The sequence below is a fragment of the Lepeophtheirus salmonis genome, chromosome 9 (assembly GCF_016086655.4).
Source record: "Lepeophtheirus salmonis chromosome 9, UVic_Lsal_1.4, whole genome shotgun sequence".
In the NCBI taxonomy this organism is placed as follows: Eukaryota; Metazoa; Arthropoda; class Copepoda; order Siphonostomatoida; family Caligidae; genus Lepeophtheirus; species Lepeophtheirus salmonis.
The window spans coordinates 31,331,527-31,351,563 of NC_052139.2; the positions used below are offsets into that span (position 1 = coordinate 31,331,527).

General features: G+C 33.6%; 2 protein-coding genes across 2 annotated transcripts in view; one reads left to right on the forward strand and one right to left on the reverse strand.

Moving 5' to 3' along the window:
- Positions 1 to 2,230, forward strand: LOC121123907 (polypeptide N-acetylgalactosaminyltransferase 5). The gene is made up of 3 exons (XM_040718968.2): positions 1 to 528; positions 586 to 1,764; positions 1,827 to 2,230. Exons 1-3 carry the CDS (start codon positions 152 to 154, stop codon positions 2,083 to 2,085), a joined length of 1,815 nt encoding a protein of 604 aa, XP_040574902.1. The 5' UTR covers positions 1 to 151; the 3' UTR covers positions 2,086 to 2,230.
- The window catches only part of LOC121123908 (adenylate kinase isoenzyme 5), a 27,007-nt gene continuing 9,128 nt past the window's right edge, over positions 2,159 to 20,037 (reverse strand). The window contains exons 2-10 of the mRNA XM_040718969.2: positions 4,543 to 4,618; positions 4,355 to 4,483; positions 4,182 to 4,289; positions 4,044 to 4,128; positions 3,329 to 3,992; positions 3,132 to 3,245; positions 2,876 to 3,058; positions 2,737 to 2,818; positions 2,159 to 2,670 (exon numbers count right to left, since the gene is read on the reverse strand). Coding sequence (XP_040574903.1) covers positions 2,630 to 2,670; positions 2,737 to 2,818; positions 2,876 to 3,058; positions 3,132 to 3,245; positions 3,329 to 3,992; positions 4,044 to 4,128; positions 4,182 to 4,289; positions 4,355 to 4,483; positions 4,543 to 4,564 — 1,428 coding nt within the window. The 5' untranslated portion in view covers positions 4,565 to 4,618 and the 3' untranslated portion in view covers positions 2,159 to 2,629. The remainder of the gene's footprint in view (positions 2,671 to 2,736; positions 2,819 to 2,875; positions 3,059 to 3,131; positions 3,246 to 3,328; positions 3,993 to 4,043; positions 4,129 to 4,181; positions 4,290 to 4,354; positions 4,484 to 4,542; positions 4,619 to 20,037) is intronic.

A 20,037-nucleotide genomic window follows, 5' to 3' on the forward strand; every position in this document is an offset into this window, starting at 1 on the left:
ACACCAACTACAATCATTGAAGCAGTGTGCTCCGGCAATTCCTTTCAGACATTCACCTCCACGTTCAAATATTCCAATACCAAAATATTAACAATAATGACAACTCCTTATTATTAATAGACCAAAGAGCCACGTTTCTACCACAAAGATCATGGCTGAATCCTCTACCAAAACTCCTTCCTCCTCTCAGCCCCGTTCCTCATGGATCTTTCACATACTTTGGGCTATTGGATGCGTGTTTCTCGGCGTTGCAGTGAATCGTTTTGATTATAATTATATTCAAAATGAAAAGTCATCAAACACTCTGCCTCCCAAAGAAGAAGAGTCTCTCGTCTACACGCAAAAAACATTTCTTGTGGATGAATTGCATCCAAATCCTAGGATTAGAGGCATTGACGAATCTACGAATTTGACAAATTGGCCACCTGGTCATATGGGCCTTGGTGTGGAGGTCTCTCGCATGGACTTTAAAACCAAGGCGAAAAAGAACAAAATGTACCAACAACATGCCTTTGAGGAATTCATTAGGTAATTTAATCAAAAATATTTCTTTTATATATGAATAAATTCCCAATATTGCTTCAGTGAACTAATACCGTTAGATAGAGAGTTACCTGACTTTCGTGATCCTTACTGTGATGCAGCATATGGCAATAGGATATCCGAACTATCCGCCACTAGTATTATTATTTGCTTTCATAATGAAGCCCGGTCTACCCTTCTCCGAAGTATTCATTCAGTTCTTAATAGATCTCCTCTTCGACTCATAGCAGAAGTCATTCTCGTCGACGATGCTTCTACCTTACCTCACTTGGGTGAACCATTAGATGAGTACATCGCCCAACACTTTGAGGGCCTTGTCAAGGTCGTCCGTCTCAAAGAGCGTCATGGACTCATGCGTTCTCGAATGGAAGGAATCAAAGCCTCTTCGGCGCAGATTCTCACGTTCCTTGATTCACACATAGAAGTCACTGTGGGTTGGCTAGAACCCTTGCTTAAATTGATAGCAGATGATCCCATGGCTGTCCCTTGTCCTGTGATTGATGCCATTAACGATACAACATTATATTACACCTTTATTCACAAGGACCTTTTTGGTCTCTTTAATTGGAAAATGGAGTTTGAGTGGCATGAGTTAGTGGAAGAGGAAAGGAAAGCCAAGGTGAATGCCTGGGCTCCTCATGCAAATCCCGTGATGGCTGGTGGACTTTTCTCAATTGATAAAAGCTGGTTTGAGCATTTGGGATTTTATGATGAGGGAATGAATATATGGGGAGCGGAAAATCTGGAGTTAAGTTTTAAAATTTGGATGTGTGGTGGAAACATTCAAGTTGTGCCTTGTTCTCGAGTTGGTCACATTTACAGATCCTGGTCTCCTTATAAAGTAAACGTGGGTGATATCAAACGAAATAGCATTCGTGTTGCAAAGGTTTGGATGGATGAATTTCAGTATCTCTACTATGATCGATTAGGAAATTTTCAAAAGAGTGGGGATGAAAAATTAGGGGACTATGGGGATGTACAAGAGAGGGTTTTATTTCGAAAAAATCTGGAATGCCATGATTTCAGATGGTACTTGGATAACATTGCCCATCATTTACCTTATCATGAGCTTATTGGTGCTGGAGAGATTCGACAAGACATCATGTGTGTAGATAAGAATGATAAAATTGAAAAAATGAATGAACCTGTTAATTTAACTCCTTGTCATAACTTGGGCGGTAATCAGTATTGGTGGATGAGCTCACATCGATATCTTATGCGGTAGGACTTAAAAAAATACATCTTCTAACAAGTTTTAACTCCTTTTTTATATTTATTTTCAGTGATTATTTGTGCATCGGAGTTTTGGAGGACAAAGTGACGGTGGCCGTTGCTCATTGTGGAAAAATAGGACCATGGACTCATGATCCAAAACTAAAACAGTTCAAATATGATCTAACGCAAACATGCCTTGCAGGTGAATACTATGAAGATGGCCATGCTGTCATGACTATGGCTCCTTGTAACCCTGAGGATGATCGCCAACAATGGGTGTTTACGCGCTACGATCCTGTGCTTTTACCCTATGAAAGATTGTTTTAAATAAACAGGGTTACGTTAGCTAAATCGTTACAGAACACTGAATTGTTATAATTTATTTATATTTTATATATATATATATTGAATGTTTTTATATTTCATGATCATCATTTTTCTAAATCGTTGTTAATATAAAATATTACAACAATCCAAATTGTAAATTTCTATTCAGGCTTCGATCCAATTGATTTTATCTCGAGGAAGAAACATATAACTTATAATACAATAATATCAAGTCTCAGATTCCTCTAAAAGGATTAATCAAAATTTATTGATTTTATTCTTGATATGAAAGGTATCTATAACTCTTTAAATATACTTCTGATGATTTATTTTTAAAACGTACATATTATCCATAACAAAGTCGTCTAATTTATGTTCCTATGGATCATCTGTACGTTGTTAAGACTTTCATTATAAGCTTTAAATATTATGTCTACATACTTTGTTTTCACAAAGTATATTTTTGTATCTGTAAATTAATATGAAAGTGCTCTAGAGGTGCATATAAGTATCAAATATTGTCAATGATATTCATAAGGTATTGTCAAATCTCATCGTGTTGAATATCTTTGGTCCAATCATCCTCTAAAAAAATGGAATTTAAAATTTGATTTAAAATTTAGAATTTAATATAAATATATGTTAACGAACCTCCAGTTAATTCCTTTGCTAAACTTATAAGAATATCTCGAATCCTAGATTTAATCCTTTCATCTGATGCATCTCCATCAATCTATGTAAAAATGTTGTTATAACTTATAATAGTTCCAATAGAAATCAAGAGCCTTACGATATGAAGTCGTTTGTGATCATCTAAATGCTTTAGGAGTGGAAGAGTTGATTTTCGATAAATATTCAATCGCATTTTATATGCGTAGAGATTATCATCAGGTCTTCCGTTTCGCCTTCCCAGGTTCTGACTTAAAGTTAATTCTGAGCAGTCGATAAGGACGGCAGGAGGATGAAAATTGATCTAAATGTAAGAGAAGGATAATGAATAATTAATTACATTAATTATTTTTTGAACCATTCAGGAAGAACCTGACCTTTTTTTCAAAGCTCTTGCTTTGCTCTATATCTCTTGGAAAGCCAACGAGGACATATCCTTTAAAACCTGGATTTCGATTAATCTCGTTGAGTATTATGTCCATTACATGATCCTAAGAACAATTCAAACATGAATATATAATTAATTAATTGGAAAGAATTTTTTTTACATATTATTAATAATTATGTTTCTTACATTCGGAAACGATTCCCCTTTCCTAACTTTAGCCATCAACTCTTCAGCCTCTTCATCACTTTCATGCTCTGATAAGTACTTGAATATGACCTCTCCCGTACTGATAACATGCCAGTCCTTTAGGTCTGACATGATAGAGTTTTTAATAATATTTGTCTTAGTACTCCCTGGACCACCTATGATATATATAAGACTAAAAGTTTTTGGAACCTCTCGTACTCCATTAAGTCTTTGAAGATGAGGCGAGGAAGATACTTCTGTATTGCTTGTTGCAAAATGCTTATTTTTAAAATATCTGTAGGACCCGGCCGTAATAGGCCTTGGACAAAGAAGTATATTTTCTTCATCCTCAATGTCTAGAATCGAGAAAACACAGTTTTCAAAATCCTCGTACACGAACTCGGGTTTACGATCTCCAGATATTTCGTGAAGGAGGCTTTTATAATCAAAGTACTCAGTCACAGAAATTACTCGGGACTTGAAGTTTTCAAACTCTGCCAGAGCTAAATCCTCTTCAATTTGTCCGATAGACGCTCCATAGCGGATTTGATTCTCTAGGGAACTTTCATGCCAGTTAATAAAGATGACTCCATCTACTCTTCCAATTTTTTCGAGATAAAATCCAAGATCATTCATGTTTCGAGGGTAACCCGAGATAAGGTAACTAAAAAATAAATATGTTGCATATGTTATCCTCTTGCTCTGTTCACCTCACCATTTATTTGAGGGTCTTTCCTCCATGTTGTCAATGAGACGATTCAATACGTCTTCCTTTGGGAGAGCATTGTAGTCCACGACATCTAGGTATGAAAAAAGTTAATCCTGCCTTTTATTATAAGTGCTATGAACTTACCAATATTTCGAAGCATTTGATCTACTTCATCAGTCATTCCGATATGCACACATCCGTGCCTCTCTGCATAGGCCTCACAATGGCTAATTTTGCCAGAGCCGGGACCACCTATCGTTCATTTATGTAAAATCAATATTTTGAACTAAATTGAATTGATATAGGAATATATTTACCTAAAACAAATATCACAGGAACATTTATGAGAACGTCGTCATTCGATGTTAAAAGCTTATTCCGAACGGGAGTGATCCTTTCACCACTTGATCCATTGACATCCTCTTCGAAAAGATTTGGATTATATTCTATGTAGAAGGATTGCACATATATTAATTGGAGTAACACATTTGAACAATAAACTTACCTGTGTCCAAGCATATACCCATAGCCTCAGATATGAGTCATGGATCCGTGGAATTAAATGTATCAGTAATACAGTCCTGTAAAATTTCAATTATGTTAGAATATTATCAGTTATTTCATTAAGCCTTTATTATCATTGTGGATTAAAATAATATACATGTAATTCAATATAAAGTGCTCCATATAATATGGAGTTCGATTCGATCATTCCTTCCATTAAAATCAAAAAGGATTATCTAATTCAGAGGGAAAATTGACTGGTGACTACTCAGGTATTTAGGTAGGCATTTTTATGGGCCCTCATTCAAAACAAATAAGCAAAAAGTAATACTAATAACTATTGATTATTTTAATGATATGTATTTCCTCATTAAAATGAAAGTTGTTTCCCACTTGAAGATGATTTGGGGTTGTAAAAGAATACTTTAATTTTGCTAAAAAAATAACATATTTTTCCGACCCCCAGTCATCCTCAAATACGAGCTGTTGTGAATAACTTAAAGAAATTGTCAAAATATATCAAGGAAGGTCCCCGAATATACGGTACGTTTTATGTATTACATTTGCATTATTAAATTTTGAATTTTTAAACTTAAAAAACGAAGGAGTTTTCCTCTCCTTGTCATAATTAATCTTGCGAATTTAATTGAGAGGATAAATATATGGAGGTTGCAGAGTAATTGATTGTAATTTTAGCACACCTTAGTGAACAAAAAAAGTATTATCGTAAATTTAGAAAAAAATCGATTTATTTATAGCTTAGGTGAAGAGTGAAGCGAGGAGGTCTGTATACCCACAAAATTCCCTTTCACAAATTATATTCTTAAAAAGTACTATAAGCGGCAAAATCTCTTATTTTACCACCAAAAATGGAAGATGTGTTATTTTTTCTTTCTAAAATGAGAATTTTTTTGGGGGTTTTTTACCAATACCCAAAAATATGTTCTGAAATATGTAATCACATATTATTACACTCCCTAATGATGACATTATGAATGTGATTCTTTGTCCATTATGAGCAGAGCACGTCGTTACATTTATTATATCACGTAACCTTTCCTCCAAAAAAGAAACCAGGGAAATAGGCCAGAATAATAAGGTAGTTCGCCAATTAAGTAAATGGTACCAACTCCTTTTTATCTTTAAAGTAATCCGGGACTTTCATTGTCATATTATTTCTCCACAATTTTTCGTTTTTCACCGTTGGTGCCATTGTAAATAAGCCGAACAGCCAGTATATATCACAACTCAACTTCCAGAAAATGTCTCAGCTTCAGTGAGGCATGTCTTCAGAACAAAAAACTACCCCAAAATATGGTCTTGGATGAGGAAGGAGTGGCTCAATATAGATGCAGATTAAGGGGGAGCTCCGTATCATAACACCGCTAAGACTCAGACCTTCCTGAGAGATAACTTTCCTTACTTTTGGGATCTCAACATGTGGGGGCCCTCTTCTCCAAACTACTCTATCTATAGGAGTCTGGAAGAGAGGGTGTGTGCTACTCCGCACTGGAGTGTCCAGTCTCTAGAGGGTTTCATCGAGAAATATAAGTCTAAGGACAAGTTTGAATACAAAGTCCAGGTATAAAAGAATCTAGGCATAGTATTGAGGCATTTACTAGAGCCGAGGGCACACATACTAAATATAAGTTTGTCCAGAGGACTTTTTTCAGATGATTTTGTAAAAAAAATGTACTCATAAAATCACTTGGTTAAATTTTACTCTTTAAAAACTGAAAAAATAAAATTTGTATCATTAAATAATATGAACCCTGTATAGAGTTACTTTTATTTTAAAATAAGTTAAATTTTCGGATTTACAAAACGTAAGTCCTTTATTTTCTGCGAAACACAAATTACACTTAATATAAAGTGTAACTAAAAATTGAACTTGTAATATAAGTATTATTATCATGTTCCTAAGAAATTATATCTCCCTTCAAACTAGCACAGGCTCTAAGTCCTTCATTTCGAAGAAAGTAAGCTACTCCGTTTCCGTTTCCCTCATCTTTATTCGAATAGTAATCGAAATCCTATAAAACTGGTTTTGGTCACAGTATTGATTAATAATATATGTATATTTTACTTAAAAATCACACATATTATTTGTTTTCAATTCCTATTCGATGTATCAGACGTTGACACAAGGTAATACTTATGATTTGAACTTAAAATTGTCTCTGTGTATACAGTATTTAAGGCACGGCATTACGTTGCTAAACTGAATAGATAATAGCCATTCTGCACGAACCCGACTGATTTTTTTACTAGGGATGGACAAGCAGTATAGTATGACTGTCGAATATATGGTATTTATACAGTATCTAAAATTAATATGTACTTATGTAGAACGAAGATAAAAGTGGGGAAATCATTTTATTTTATCAAATAACAAAAATATATTTAGTTTGGCGTTTGTTGATAATATGATTCAAGGTACCCTATATATATATCTGTAAGATAAAACTATTTTCAGAAATATGAAATTACGGGTCATGATCTCCACAAGATAAAAAAGAATGTTTTATTTATGGGTAATCGTGTAGCAGCTTTTCTTTTCTTCATGAATCACGTTTTGATAGAAAAAAAAATGGGAGTTTTGTCTTTAATAATTGAACCATTTATTTTAAATAAACATTGAACTTGGGAGTTTATTCCCAAGTTCCTTATTTATATATGCTGTGATCAATTTGCAACTTGTATAAGAAAACTAAACAAATTTCAACCAAAACTTGAGACAAATAATTTTAAATGAAGGATTTACAACAATAATTGAATATTCAATTGATGATCCATATAATAATTGTGTAGTTTTTGACTATGTCATTACAAATTTCTAAAATAAAGGTATCCTAAGGCATATCATACAGTTCAAATGCCAAAGTTATATTACTCATAAATACTTAATAACAGTCTAATTTGAATGGATAAAAATGATATGATAGTATCAATCTATAGTTGGTAATTAGAATGACCAATGTTAGTATTAAATAATGCATTTCAAGACGAAGAAATTACACCCTGTACAAAACATATATAAATAGTTGCATACTCATACTAAATCAATAGTTATTGAGTGAATTTATAGTAGTCAAATTCAGAATCATCTCTTTAAAAAAGATAGAATATATGTATTGTAGATCAATTTAATCATCGGAACATTCTCCGTCTATACATTTCACAAAACCTACTATCATAAAAGCTAATTAATTGTTATCATATTTCAAACTTTGTTGCATTGGATGGATCACTCACGCAACCTTTCACATGAAAAGAAACTGTTGATAAAAAGCCAATTTGTACCAACTATTCTTCAATGACTGTTGGGAATTGTTCGCAGGTTAACACTATCTAATTCCATTTAACCAATCAATTTTCAGATTACTGATTAGGAGAAAAGGAGTAAAAACATTGACAGCTGACAACAAAATTTCCCTGTATATTTTTCTGTTAGGGATGTCACACCGTATTCGAATGATTACCTTGTAGAAATTACTATTAAATGAAATTGAAAATCAGTTTTATATTTAGAAGTTTCTTTTAAAGTTACATTTGGTTCGTTACTTCATTTTTTCAAGTTATTTTATTATTGTAAATCCCCCGCTCTCACGCGACTTTTCGAAAAATGTTATAGAGCTAATCAAATCCCCACTAAAGCTTTTTCATATGACTTTAGCATTGTTGATGTCTGCGAAACATTATACAAGTTATCATGATTACCATGTTCCCTTTTGGTTTCTTGTATTCTTACATACTGCCAGAACATGCTTTAAGTCTCACTGGTGATACTGATTGTATTATTGAATTAAGAGCCCATGCTAATATTAGCTACCTGTTATATGATTTTGGAGGAAACAAATGAATTATTGCAATAAAAAAGAAAACCTTATACACTTAAAATAGCATTAGAGCAGGGGCTGTCTTATATGAGCCCACAGGAATGTTCAATCAGGGTTTGAATATAATTGAATCTAGGTGGAAAGGGAGTACACGAATCAGGAATTAAACAATAATGACAACTTCTGAGAAAAAAAATAATCATTTTTCAGATTAGCAATTCACAAAAAACGGTCGAGTAAAAATACACACGATTTACATTACTAAAGGTACCCCTCCCCCCTCCCCCTCCCCAAAAAAAAGTAATCGGTGTTATTCTCCACTTTGCATGAGCACACTCAATATCGGGAAGTTCTCTTCTCAAGAACCAAGGTTAATTAAAATGCAAGGTTAGACCATCATGTAATTGGTTCCTGATACAATTTTCAATTAGAATACCGTACTGACTACTGGTCAAGACAGACGGATTCTGACGTCAATTAGTATAACAACGATACTCTAACAAAATCATTCAAGAAAAGCGATATGAAGCTTGGTTGCAGTTATACTTAATGATTAATATCCATTGTAAAAACAAACCACTGTTCCCCTATGCTAAATATAAAACCCATGCGAGAGTTAATTCAACTTTTACATACAAATCTTAACATATAGTGTAAAGTGAAATTCATATACATAAGAGAGCAATAACAAAAAGCCACAGAAACAGCACTACACCCTTATTGCCACATGCACATTCCACACGCCCGCCATATTTCATTAATACAAAAACATTCTCATTTTTTAGATCAAAATATGTTTTTTAGTGCTGGTTTTGGTCTGGAAATCCTAGACCGGTATGATATATTTTTGATGAACCGGACCGATTCGGTACAACAAACAAGTTTGGTCTGAACTCTGGACCGGTCTCATAGAAAAATTTGGTCCAGATCGCTCCAAACGAAAACATTTGTCTAGTTGTGTCTCTAAGGAAATCGGTATAGACCGATTTTACAGATAAATTGTTTATAACATAACATCAAATGTATTTTCAGGTACAATGACGTCATACAAAGTTTAATCAGACATAGCTCGAATGAATTTTAATCCTGTTGTCTCTCGTGGAATTCAGAATTGGAGCATCTCTTGAAATGGATGACCAAGTTAGAAGTATCTTCCTTTGATCCCCTCTATCTTCCTTTGGTCCTAACTTTAGGAAAATATTCAAGTCCACTTCTCCCTACCTTAATGGGTTAAGAATGATCTCATCCTTTAGCAATTGTATATATCGTGTCTATTTGAATTTTTTTTTGAAAAAATCAATGACGGTTTATTTAGAAAATAAAAATAAAAAATTGGTTGTCATACTAAAAAATTTAGTCCATGGATAAGACTAAAAAAGTCGGTCCATAAATTGAGACTACAAAGAAACGGTCCAGAAATTGAGACCGAAAAAAATCGGTCCATATACCCATGATTCGTCACCAGTTATGACCCTTTTGAGGAAATCAGGATCATCATTGACGTTTGTCAACAGATCATAAGCGATATTCATATAACGATTATTTTGTTCAAAACTAAGCAGTTTCTGAACAAAACTCTTTGACACTTGTCTCATGCAAAAAACATTCCAAAAAATTTCAAGGAACAAAACCAACCGATTCGTCAATGTCCTCAACTACTTATCTGATAGTGATTTGACGGTTTTCAAAAAGAATTTTCTTCACTCCTTCAACGTTTTGATCGGTTGTTGACATACTTTGGCATCCAGAGCGAGGTTTGTCATTGGCATCTCCCTGGCCATCTTGGAAGACTTTTAACACTTGCAAACATTTTTATTTATACTCAAAACAGTTTCACCGTATACTACTGTCAACATTTCAAGTTTTCTGGAGCACTCAATATAATTTTTTACACAAAATTTAATGCAAATTCTTTGATCCATGTTTTTCAATAACAAAAAAATTGCCAAAACCTCAGAATACTTCAAACTATTATGCCTCTCACAAACAAAATAAACATATTATATAGCCGAATCAGTGAATACATGTTCGTAGTGAGTTTTCTAACATTAAAAAATCAAAAAATTGAGCATATCTAATGTACGTTGCTCGCAAAATATGAAAAGTCCCCTTAGTTTTTGAACACAATGCCTATATATGTTATTTTATTATGCATTTTAACAAAATACATCAAAATGGAGAAGGAATGCTTCTTTCAGAGAGATGTTACACCTCTACAATGTAATCCATTTTTTTCAACAAAAATCCCATCCCTACTTAGTTTTATCAGATAATATCATTTTATTATTATATATATATATATATAAAGTGTTTTGAAAGACAAAAACTATCTACGGATATAAATTGCATATCTATTAAGGAATCTGAATGCCTCAATGGGTATTCACTGTTCATTAATTATAATTATAAATCATATATAATGGATATTAATTATACGACTGACGGACACACTAAAATAACTTCTTCTTCTTAAAAAGAGGTCCCTAGTTTGAATTATTAATCGTTTTGATCGAATAGTTGTTGACAATTGCTCTCTTCTTATCATTCTATCCTCATATTAATTAAATATTTAGTATCATTAAGGGCTTTCATGTAAAATATGTAGGGAAATTTGATTGCATGTTGTATACTTTTTAAACATTATATGTGCATTGAATACGGATAATTCAAGCTTCAAAGTACTTTAATTCATAGTAATAAACGCTTCATCAATTCATTCACTTATTTCGCTCAACTTTGGCCTTCATATGTATATTAATTTCGGGATTGGATTGAGTTACCAAATAATAGTTGGATGCGCTTTTATTCGATATAAGAGGCTTTGTACAGTTCCAATATGACCTTTCAAATCGAATCTAATTGATCTTTTTCCTTTAACTAATATATATATATATATATTTGTAAGGTCTTTAAGTCGCATTTAAGGGGCTCCCGAATGATTAATCAAAATATTTTATTAGTATAAATTTAAATAAGTTAGATTAAGAAAACAAATCTTAAGTAGACTCACTTTTCAGAAGACTCATCCTGGCTTCCCTTTGTTATGTGGGCCACAAATATCATAACAGAGACAAAGGTTAAATGAATATGAAATTTGAAGATTGGGCTCTTTTTGTAATTGCAACAACCTAAAGAATATTTTTAATTTACAATAGCTGACATCATTCTTAAACTGTGAAGAATAAGTATAGAAGGCTCACTAGTACGTGAAATACAAAGAGTAAATCTGAGGATTTGTAGTGGAATTTTAAGTGTAAGTCTATTTTGAACAGGGAGTGGAATGGAGGATCGAGAGCGTAGTAATTCCTGCCAATATCATTGCTAGATACGGAGCAGCGGTGTTATTTCCTTCATGTGATAGCTGCTCGCAGCTAATTTAAAGAAACGTTATGCCAACTAATCTAGTCAGGATTACTTTGTTAAGTTCGGTTTATTTCATTTCAAACCCCAGTATTTAATATTATTATTTAAATCTCTGAATAGAGCCATCTAGCGGTACATTTAATTATGTATCAAATATAACTTCTAAAAATAAAAGAAACCGAAAATTAACGTGGTCAGCCTAACAATTAAAATAGTGTTTGGGAGGAGAGTCGTTTAGCTATCATAATCATTAAATTAGCTAAATATCACCTAAATAGGTATATATATTGTACATCAAGTCAAGGGCTTTGATATAGTCTTGTTACACTGAGAATTTCCTTCTTAAAAGTGGACTATTTTAAGTATGATCCCTCTCCCTCCTTCCACTTTTGAAAACGTACCTATATTTTGCTTAGATTGTTTTACTGCCCTTGGGTGAATCTATAAAATTGACTGTTGAAATCCCACCCCTTAGAGTGTAGAATGGGGTCAAATAAGTGTATTTTATTTTTTGGTTCATAAATTTTTTCAGTTTAAAATATTATATAATGATCGATTAAATGCTTAAATATAGCCCATACTGTGGGCTATTATACTGGATAAGTTTCATCAAATATATTTCGATTCAGAAATTTGCTCTACCAACGGGCACATTTTCAAATGTAGTATTTAAGTAGACTCGAATGCATCTCTAAAAAGTTATTATGTATATATAAGATATATTACAAATTAATATGTACAAATTTAAGTGCAATTGAAAATGGACAGGTTTATTTTCTTTTAGTTCAATATTTTTTGACAGGAGCGCAGGAGTTCTGTCAAATTCCTACGTCATTTTTACTCAGTATTGTTTTACAATCCATCATGGAAAGATATACGCCACAACAACTTTTACAAATTGTTCAATCGTACTATGAAAATCAGCGTTCTGGGAAAGAGAATAATAGAATAGAACATAAGAATACAACAATGGTCTATTAAATGGTTTTTAAAGTCAATTAACATTTTCAAAAATAGGCAAAATATGTACAGCTTCTTTAAAATAGGGGAGGTGGCCGAAACTTTATCCTGAACCGGAGGACAAAAAAAGCGGAAATTTTGGATGAGTTTTTAACAAATATTATAATATTTCCCAGATTTGAAAAAAAAAAAAAAAATGGAAGATGGTGCTGTGAAAAATTAGCTTTTTTAGATTGATTTCACTTTGAATTACTCATTATTGATTCTAACTTTAAATATATGCTTTAAAAATATATTGTGGTAAATAAATCACCCAAATTATTATTGTTACTGAAACTCTAAAGAAAAAAAGAGGTAAAATTTTTTATGAAGACTAATTCAATACATTATATGAAGAGGTTCCAGGAACTCGAAGTTTTTAATCCCCCCTATATAATTTAATCTACACCAAAAATCACTTTTTCTAACGTGGGGTCTAATATAAGCAAAATGAAGTAAATATGCCTATGTCAACAATGTATGTGGTATGCCTCAAAAAAGTTGTCACACATGGGAAACTCTTCTTAGTAAAGAATTGACAATTTTTCCTTTTTTAAATGGACTTTTAGTACAAATACCTCGTATTTCTATTAACCTGGGGGTATATCCCATTTTTTAATTGAAATTTTCTTGATTATTTTTCAATTATATATTAATACTGCCTGGGTAATGCTAATATAAAACATATTTCATACAAAGTCCTAATTTTACCTTAAATATTCATACCATTTATCTGCAGCATACTAAATGAAAAAGTAATAAGAACATAGTTGTCTCTTTCAGGGAAGTCCGCAGGGGGTAGACTGGAAGGACTGTATCCCCACCCCCTCTTCCAAAAAAAATAAAGGTAATATTATTTTTGACTTGAAAATTTAATAAAATTTTGTAATTAATTTTTCCCAAAAAAATTAATTTTCTGTAAATATCTATAAACTTTTGCAATTTCTCTCCAAAAATATAATATTTTGAATTTTTTTCCCCAAAATAATTTATATTTACAACTAAATTTTTGAATTTTTTCCCAAAAAATTAATTTTTTGGGAATAGCCTTAGATTTCTGAAATCTTTTGGAGAAAAATTTAATTTTCAGCAAATATCTATTGATTTTTAAAATTTTTGGAGAAATATTTTGTATTCGAAATTTAATTTAAAATAATGTAACTTTTTATGGAAGCTGTGGATTTTGGCATTTTTTTGCCATCTTGCAGCGAAATAATACAACTCCATTAATGATATTATTATTTAATATAAAAAATAGGTCTATGTTACTCACATACAGGCTGCTGTGAAAACTCTTCTATGCTTGTGCCACTTTTTTAAACAGCTATTTTAAACGAGAAGCTACATACTTCAACACCACCTTGCGGATAGTATAAAATTATTTTTGCTCACGCCCTATCAAACTAACCAAAGTGGATCGTCACAATATGAATTGACAGATTTTATTCCATGGGTCATATCCGGCCCAATATAAGTCGCATGAATCAAATAAAGGCTTTAAACTATCGATATAATTTGTGCATAGCTCAGGTGATATCATAAAATTTAAACGCAAGCCTATGCTCTATGCTAAAATAAATCCTAATCATTAGCAATCATAATTCATTGTGGAAAGATAAAATTCAACTAAAACCTTTCTTACGGAAGTTGTTCCTTTTATGGGTTTTTACTAAAAAAAATATTGTCAAATTCTATATTGAAAAAAAAATGAAGTTTTCCCTTAAAAAAAAATTATATACAAACAAGTAAAAGATAGATTTTTACAAGATAATATAATGGATCATAGTCAAGAAAAAAAAACCAAATAACTAAGGACACGACTACAAAAATAATTAGCCTCGAAATAAAATTTGAGGACTTCAAATGTACTTTAACAAACAGTATAAGGACTTTTTTCCAGCCTCTGTCAAATATCAATATAAAATCAGTTACAAATAAGCACATAGGGATATTCAATATAACGATACTTAAAAATAATATATATTTTTTTGTAAATATGAGTCCTAGTACAGATAGCTTTATAATCCTATGTTTGTGTGTCACGTGTCAAATTTATTTACAAAATAGCCATTAAAATTCAACGATATTTCAACAAGTATTAAAAGATATGACGTGTAAACGTAGTTTGATAACAATATTTTCAATTTACTATTTCATCAACTGTGAATAGTTAAATAATACATAAAATGGGAAAATGGAGTAAAAAAATCCAAGGTCCCCTTTAGATATCCTATATGTGCAACAGAGAGGAGCTAATCACGAGCAAGAAGAGCAAGCCAACAGGATGATGGAACTCTTATTAAGGCAGTTTAAGGAGACTGACTAGGTCAGTGTGTCTAAGTCCAAGATCTAAGTATCCACCGTAGAAAAAAAAGTCCACAATAGTTCTTGGGTATTGTGATCCATGTAGTAGAGAACGGATATTATAGATTAGGGACAAAAAATGATGTCTTATAACAGCTCAATGAAGGAACGCAGCTTGAGCCTGGAAAAAAGTTATTCCTCAATGTTGATTGATGACGATTCCAGAGAGAAGGATGTTACATTGCCACTTACTGCAACAATTACAGGGTGTCCACGATAAATTGGAACTACTTTAAACTTCATCCAGATCCATAATGTGGATATTCGGCGTTAAATAATACTAATATAAAAGGTTGCATGAACAATACACTATAATTTCCACCACAATTGTTTGGACAACAAACAATAGTCATCATGGAACAAGCAAGGAGAGAATGCCATCCTAGAATTGGCTCGCGCGGGGCACAAGCCCTCTGCTATCTACAAGCTTCTTAACTACCCCTAGACCACGGTGTACCGGGTCTTCAATACCTGGGAGGTTGAGGGGAAGGTATATTGTAAGGCCCACAACATGAAAAGTGACTGAATCCACACTCTCCGCTTCCTTGAAGGCCTCCAGAAGTCCATCAAGGCTTCGCCGGGGACTTCCTTGTCCAGGTTGGCCAAGAACCGTGGAGTGAGCAAGCAGCTGGTCTCCAAGCCTGTGAATGAGGACCTCAGGTACAGGTCATACCGAATGGCCAAACAACAGATCCTCACGGCATCCATGAAGGCCACCAGGCTCACCAACGGTAAGGGTCTCCTCAATGACCTGAAGAGCCATGGAGGAAGAATGATCTTCTTCTCCGACGAGAAGAACTGGACTATCGACAGAAGCTACAACGTCCAGAATAACAGGTGGCTTGCCAAGGAGAGAGAATACGTCCCTGCAGTCTTGACCACAAAGTTCCCGGCTCCATTACGAGGGAGTGAAATGCTGTCGATTCCGCGGAAGTCATCAGGGCTTGCAAACCCTTTAGGGGCAGGATGGAGAAGATGGTGGCTGCTGAGGGAGGACATGTGGAATAAATTTATTGTTTAATATCCCGTATAACTTTTTCATATTAACAAATACACTCCAAATTCCATTTTTATCAAGCAGGTTGAATTTTAAGATAATTTCAATTTATCGTGTATATGTATATAAAGAGATTACTTTTAAGTTGATGCACTACAAGTCACACTGTTTTAAAAGGATAAAGAGGGTTGATTTGTCAACATGGATTAAATCTTTTATGTATACTTAATTACTTTAAAAACAGTTATTATAAATGATGAATAAACAAAGTTTCGATTTTACACTAGAATAATTTTCAAATATGATTTGCAAAGTAACTACTACCTGTTTGGAAACTACAAAAAGCGGGTGCCAGATTCTATTTTAGTCAATCATATTCGTTGAATGACTTTTTTTTCATTACTTATTCTACCTAAATACGAGGGGATAAGTCCATAATTCATTCCACAAGACAAATCAAATATTGTATACAGGGTGTCCACGATAAATTGGAACTATCTTAAAATTCAACCAGCTTGATAAAAATGGAATTTGGAGTGTATTTGATAATATGAAAAAGTTAGACATGACATTAAACAATAAATTTATTCAACATATCCTCCCTCAGTAGCCACCATCTTCTCCATCCTGCCCCTAAAGGATTTGCAAGCCCTGATGACTTCCTCGGAATCGACAGCATTCCACTCCCTTGTAATGGAGCCCTTCAGGGCCGCGATGCTCTTGTGGCTGACCTTGCACACCTCCCTCTCCAACTTACCCTACCAGTAGTAATCACACGGATTGAGGTCGTGGGAGTTGAATAGGTTAGTGGTCCTCATGGCAATGTGTGCGGGTACTGAGTCTTGTTGGAATATGAACTCCCTCCCAGCGGCCGTATCCTTCATCCAGGGGATGACGAACTCTTCCATGACTTCGCAGTACCTTATCGCGTTAACCCTTTCCTTGGTAGTGAAGAAGAAAGGAGGCATCACCTCACCGGTGCTGCAGATGACACCCAGGGTTATCACGGAGGCCAGGAACTTTATGGTGAAGACCGCCTGCAGGGACCTCTTCTCTCTCCTTGGCAAGCCACCTGTCATTCTGGACGTTGTAGCTTCTGTCGACAGTCTAGTTCTTCTCGTCGAAGAGGAAGATGATTCTTCCTCTATGGCTCTTCAGGTCATTGAGGAGACGCTTACCGTTGGTGAGCCTGGTGGCCTTCATGGATGCCGTGAGTATGTGTTGTCTGGCCATTCGGTATGACCTGTACCTGAGGTCCTCATTCACAGCCTTGGAGACCAGCTGCTTATTCACTCCACGGTTCTTGGCCAACCTGGACAAGGAAGTCCCCGGCGAAGCGAAGCGGGGAGTGCAGATTCGGTCACTCCTCATGTTGTGGGCTTTGCATCAGACCTTCCCCTCAACCTCCCCGGCATTTAAGACCCGGTACACCGTGGTCTTGGGGTAGTTAAGAAGCTTGTAGATAGCAGAGGGCTTGTGTCCCGTGCGAGCCAATTCGAGGATGGTGTCTCTCCTTGCTTGTTCCATGATGACTATTGTTTGTTGTCAAAACAATTGTGGTGGAAGTTATAGTGCATTGTTCACGCAACCTTTTATATTAGTATCATTTAACCCCAAATATCCACATTATGGATCCGGATGAAGTTTAAAGTAGTTCCAATTTATCGTTGACACCCTGTATAACACGTCATTACATTTATATTACACACGAGTACACAATAAGAAACCGAAAAAAAAACCTTGAAATCATACGGTAGGTAGCCAAATAATTACTCATTTCAACTGTCATTTATCTCTTAAGAAAATATAGTAAGCCATTGTCATATTATTTCTCCACAGTTTCATAAAATAAATATATATTTAAAAATATTAAAATCCAACATAGTATTTCATTGGATACTACTAATTAATATTGCCTTTTAATATTCCATTAAATGTGTAGCTAAGAGCTAAACATTGTATTTTTATTTTTGATAACCCAAAATTCAACGTATAAACGATGAGGTATCAACAAGAAAATTGTATTCTTGTTTTTTTGGAAACAGAGAATAACTCATATGAAGACTTAGTATTTTTGGGCCATTTTTTGGGCTAAAGTCAGCCAAAAAACAGCGCTAAATTATTAGAAAATGTGGACCCAAAATTCCAATTACCAAATTTGAGCAATTTGTATTTAAAGAGAAAAATAGCTGCAATAAAATAATTTAGAGTAATTCGTGCTATTTGATATTTATGATAATTTGTGCTATATTATTTCGACAAATGAGGATTTTAGAAAGTTTTTTTTTCCATTAATTTTTGCCTAAGATTAGTATTGGTAGTTTTAAACATACTAAAAAACGTCCACATTAGTGGTTGAAGGAAATTTAAAGTTGGTGAGATCTTCAGGAAGCATCTCATCATCACCACCACGGATATTACGTCCAACCCTTTGGATAAATGGAAGATCTGGATTTGACAGTTTGGTGCAAAAGTATTTATCTTTTGTTGCAATATTCAATGAAGATTATTCAAGTGTTTTTCCGCCAAATTTATGCTTAATCTAATTGGCAGTTGTCGGCTCCCTCACAAATATGATCATGTAGTCATAACCCTGATTGCATTATATACATATTTTAACCCCAAAAAGAGAGAGACTAAGGAAGGAGGGTTATGAGAAGTAGATTTTCCCTCGAAAAATATCATCAAATAATCTTTTAAAGGTGTTTTGTAATCTGACTAGAACCCAACCTTTCTATATTTATTTCATACTAGTCCTAAAAAACGGCAAAATGAGCAGAAAAGATCAAAGTCAGCCATTTTTGAATGATTGAGCAAACACTCACACATCCTAAGTCACCTGATAAGTACAGAATAACATATTACTTTGCTTATTTCTCATAAAATAGTCATGGCGTATCGGGTGAGACGAGGGAATTGACACTTAATTACAAAATACCTAAGGTATTTTTGTGTTAGCAAAGTAACGCCGTAATAGGGTGGTTAAGTTGTAACTTGTACATATAAGCAAATTGTACAAGTTGGTTTTCAAAAATGATATCCATATTTTTGAATGAAAAATTTACATTACTTGGGATGAGGATCTATGAGCATCTAATGTCTAGAACAATTCCTAGCAATGTAAACAATGATTAAGGAATATGCTATGTAGGCCAGTTTGATTTAAATGATGGAGTGTGATTTTTAGTTTACCTGGACCGTTTTTTTTTAGGTATTGAATGAATTTTCTTTCCCTTAGCAGTTGTAATTATTATTTAATTCCTGATTAGTGAACATCCTTTCCTAAATGGAAGTAAATATATTGACCATACGTGTCTGCTCATAAAAAATGGAGTGTAACTTTGATGGTTTATTCTGGAGTTATAATTGTAAGTCCTTTTTGGACTCAGAGTAGAATTGGGGATCGAAACCGGAGTAATTCTATCAAATGCTCATGTTTATATCCTTTTCTCATTCCTCCCTTGTCACAGCTGATTGTAGCAGTACAGTATTACTCAAGTTGTAAAACTTTTGTTCAACAAGTTAATTCTGCTTATATACATATATATATATTTTAAATGTTCTCATGGCCTTTTTAGGGTTAATTGCAAATTGCAATGCCTACAATGGGTTAATAAGAATAATTTGTGCATAAAATTAACGAATATTCGTCGAGGAAAACAAAACTAATCTACACTCAATTTTGAGAAAAATCATTCTATCTTGTTTTTATGTTGACGGGCCAATTTTTTATTTTTTAACATAGAATATTCATGATTACAGGTAACATGAGACAGAAAGAAGTCACTTTGCTTTTATTACAATAGGACGTAAATGCTTCTTCATTAACTATGCTGCAGGTAAATGGTATTTGCATGAATATTTAATGCAAAATCAGGATTTTTTATCTAATATGTTCAAAAAAAGTATTGATGCAGGTCAATTGCAAAGACAC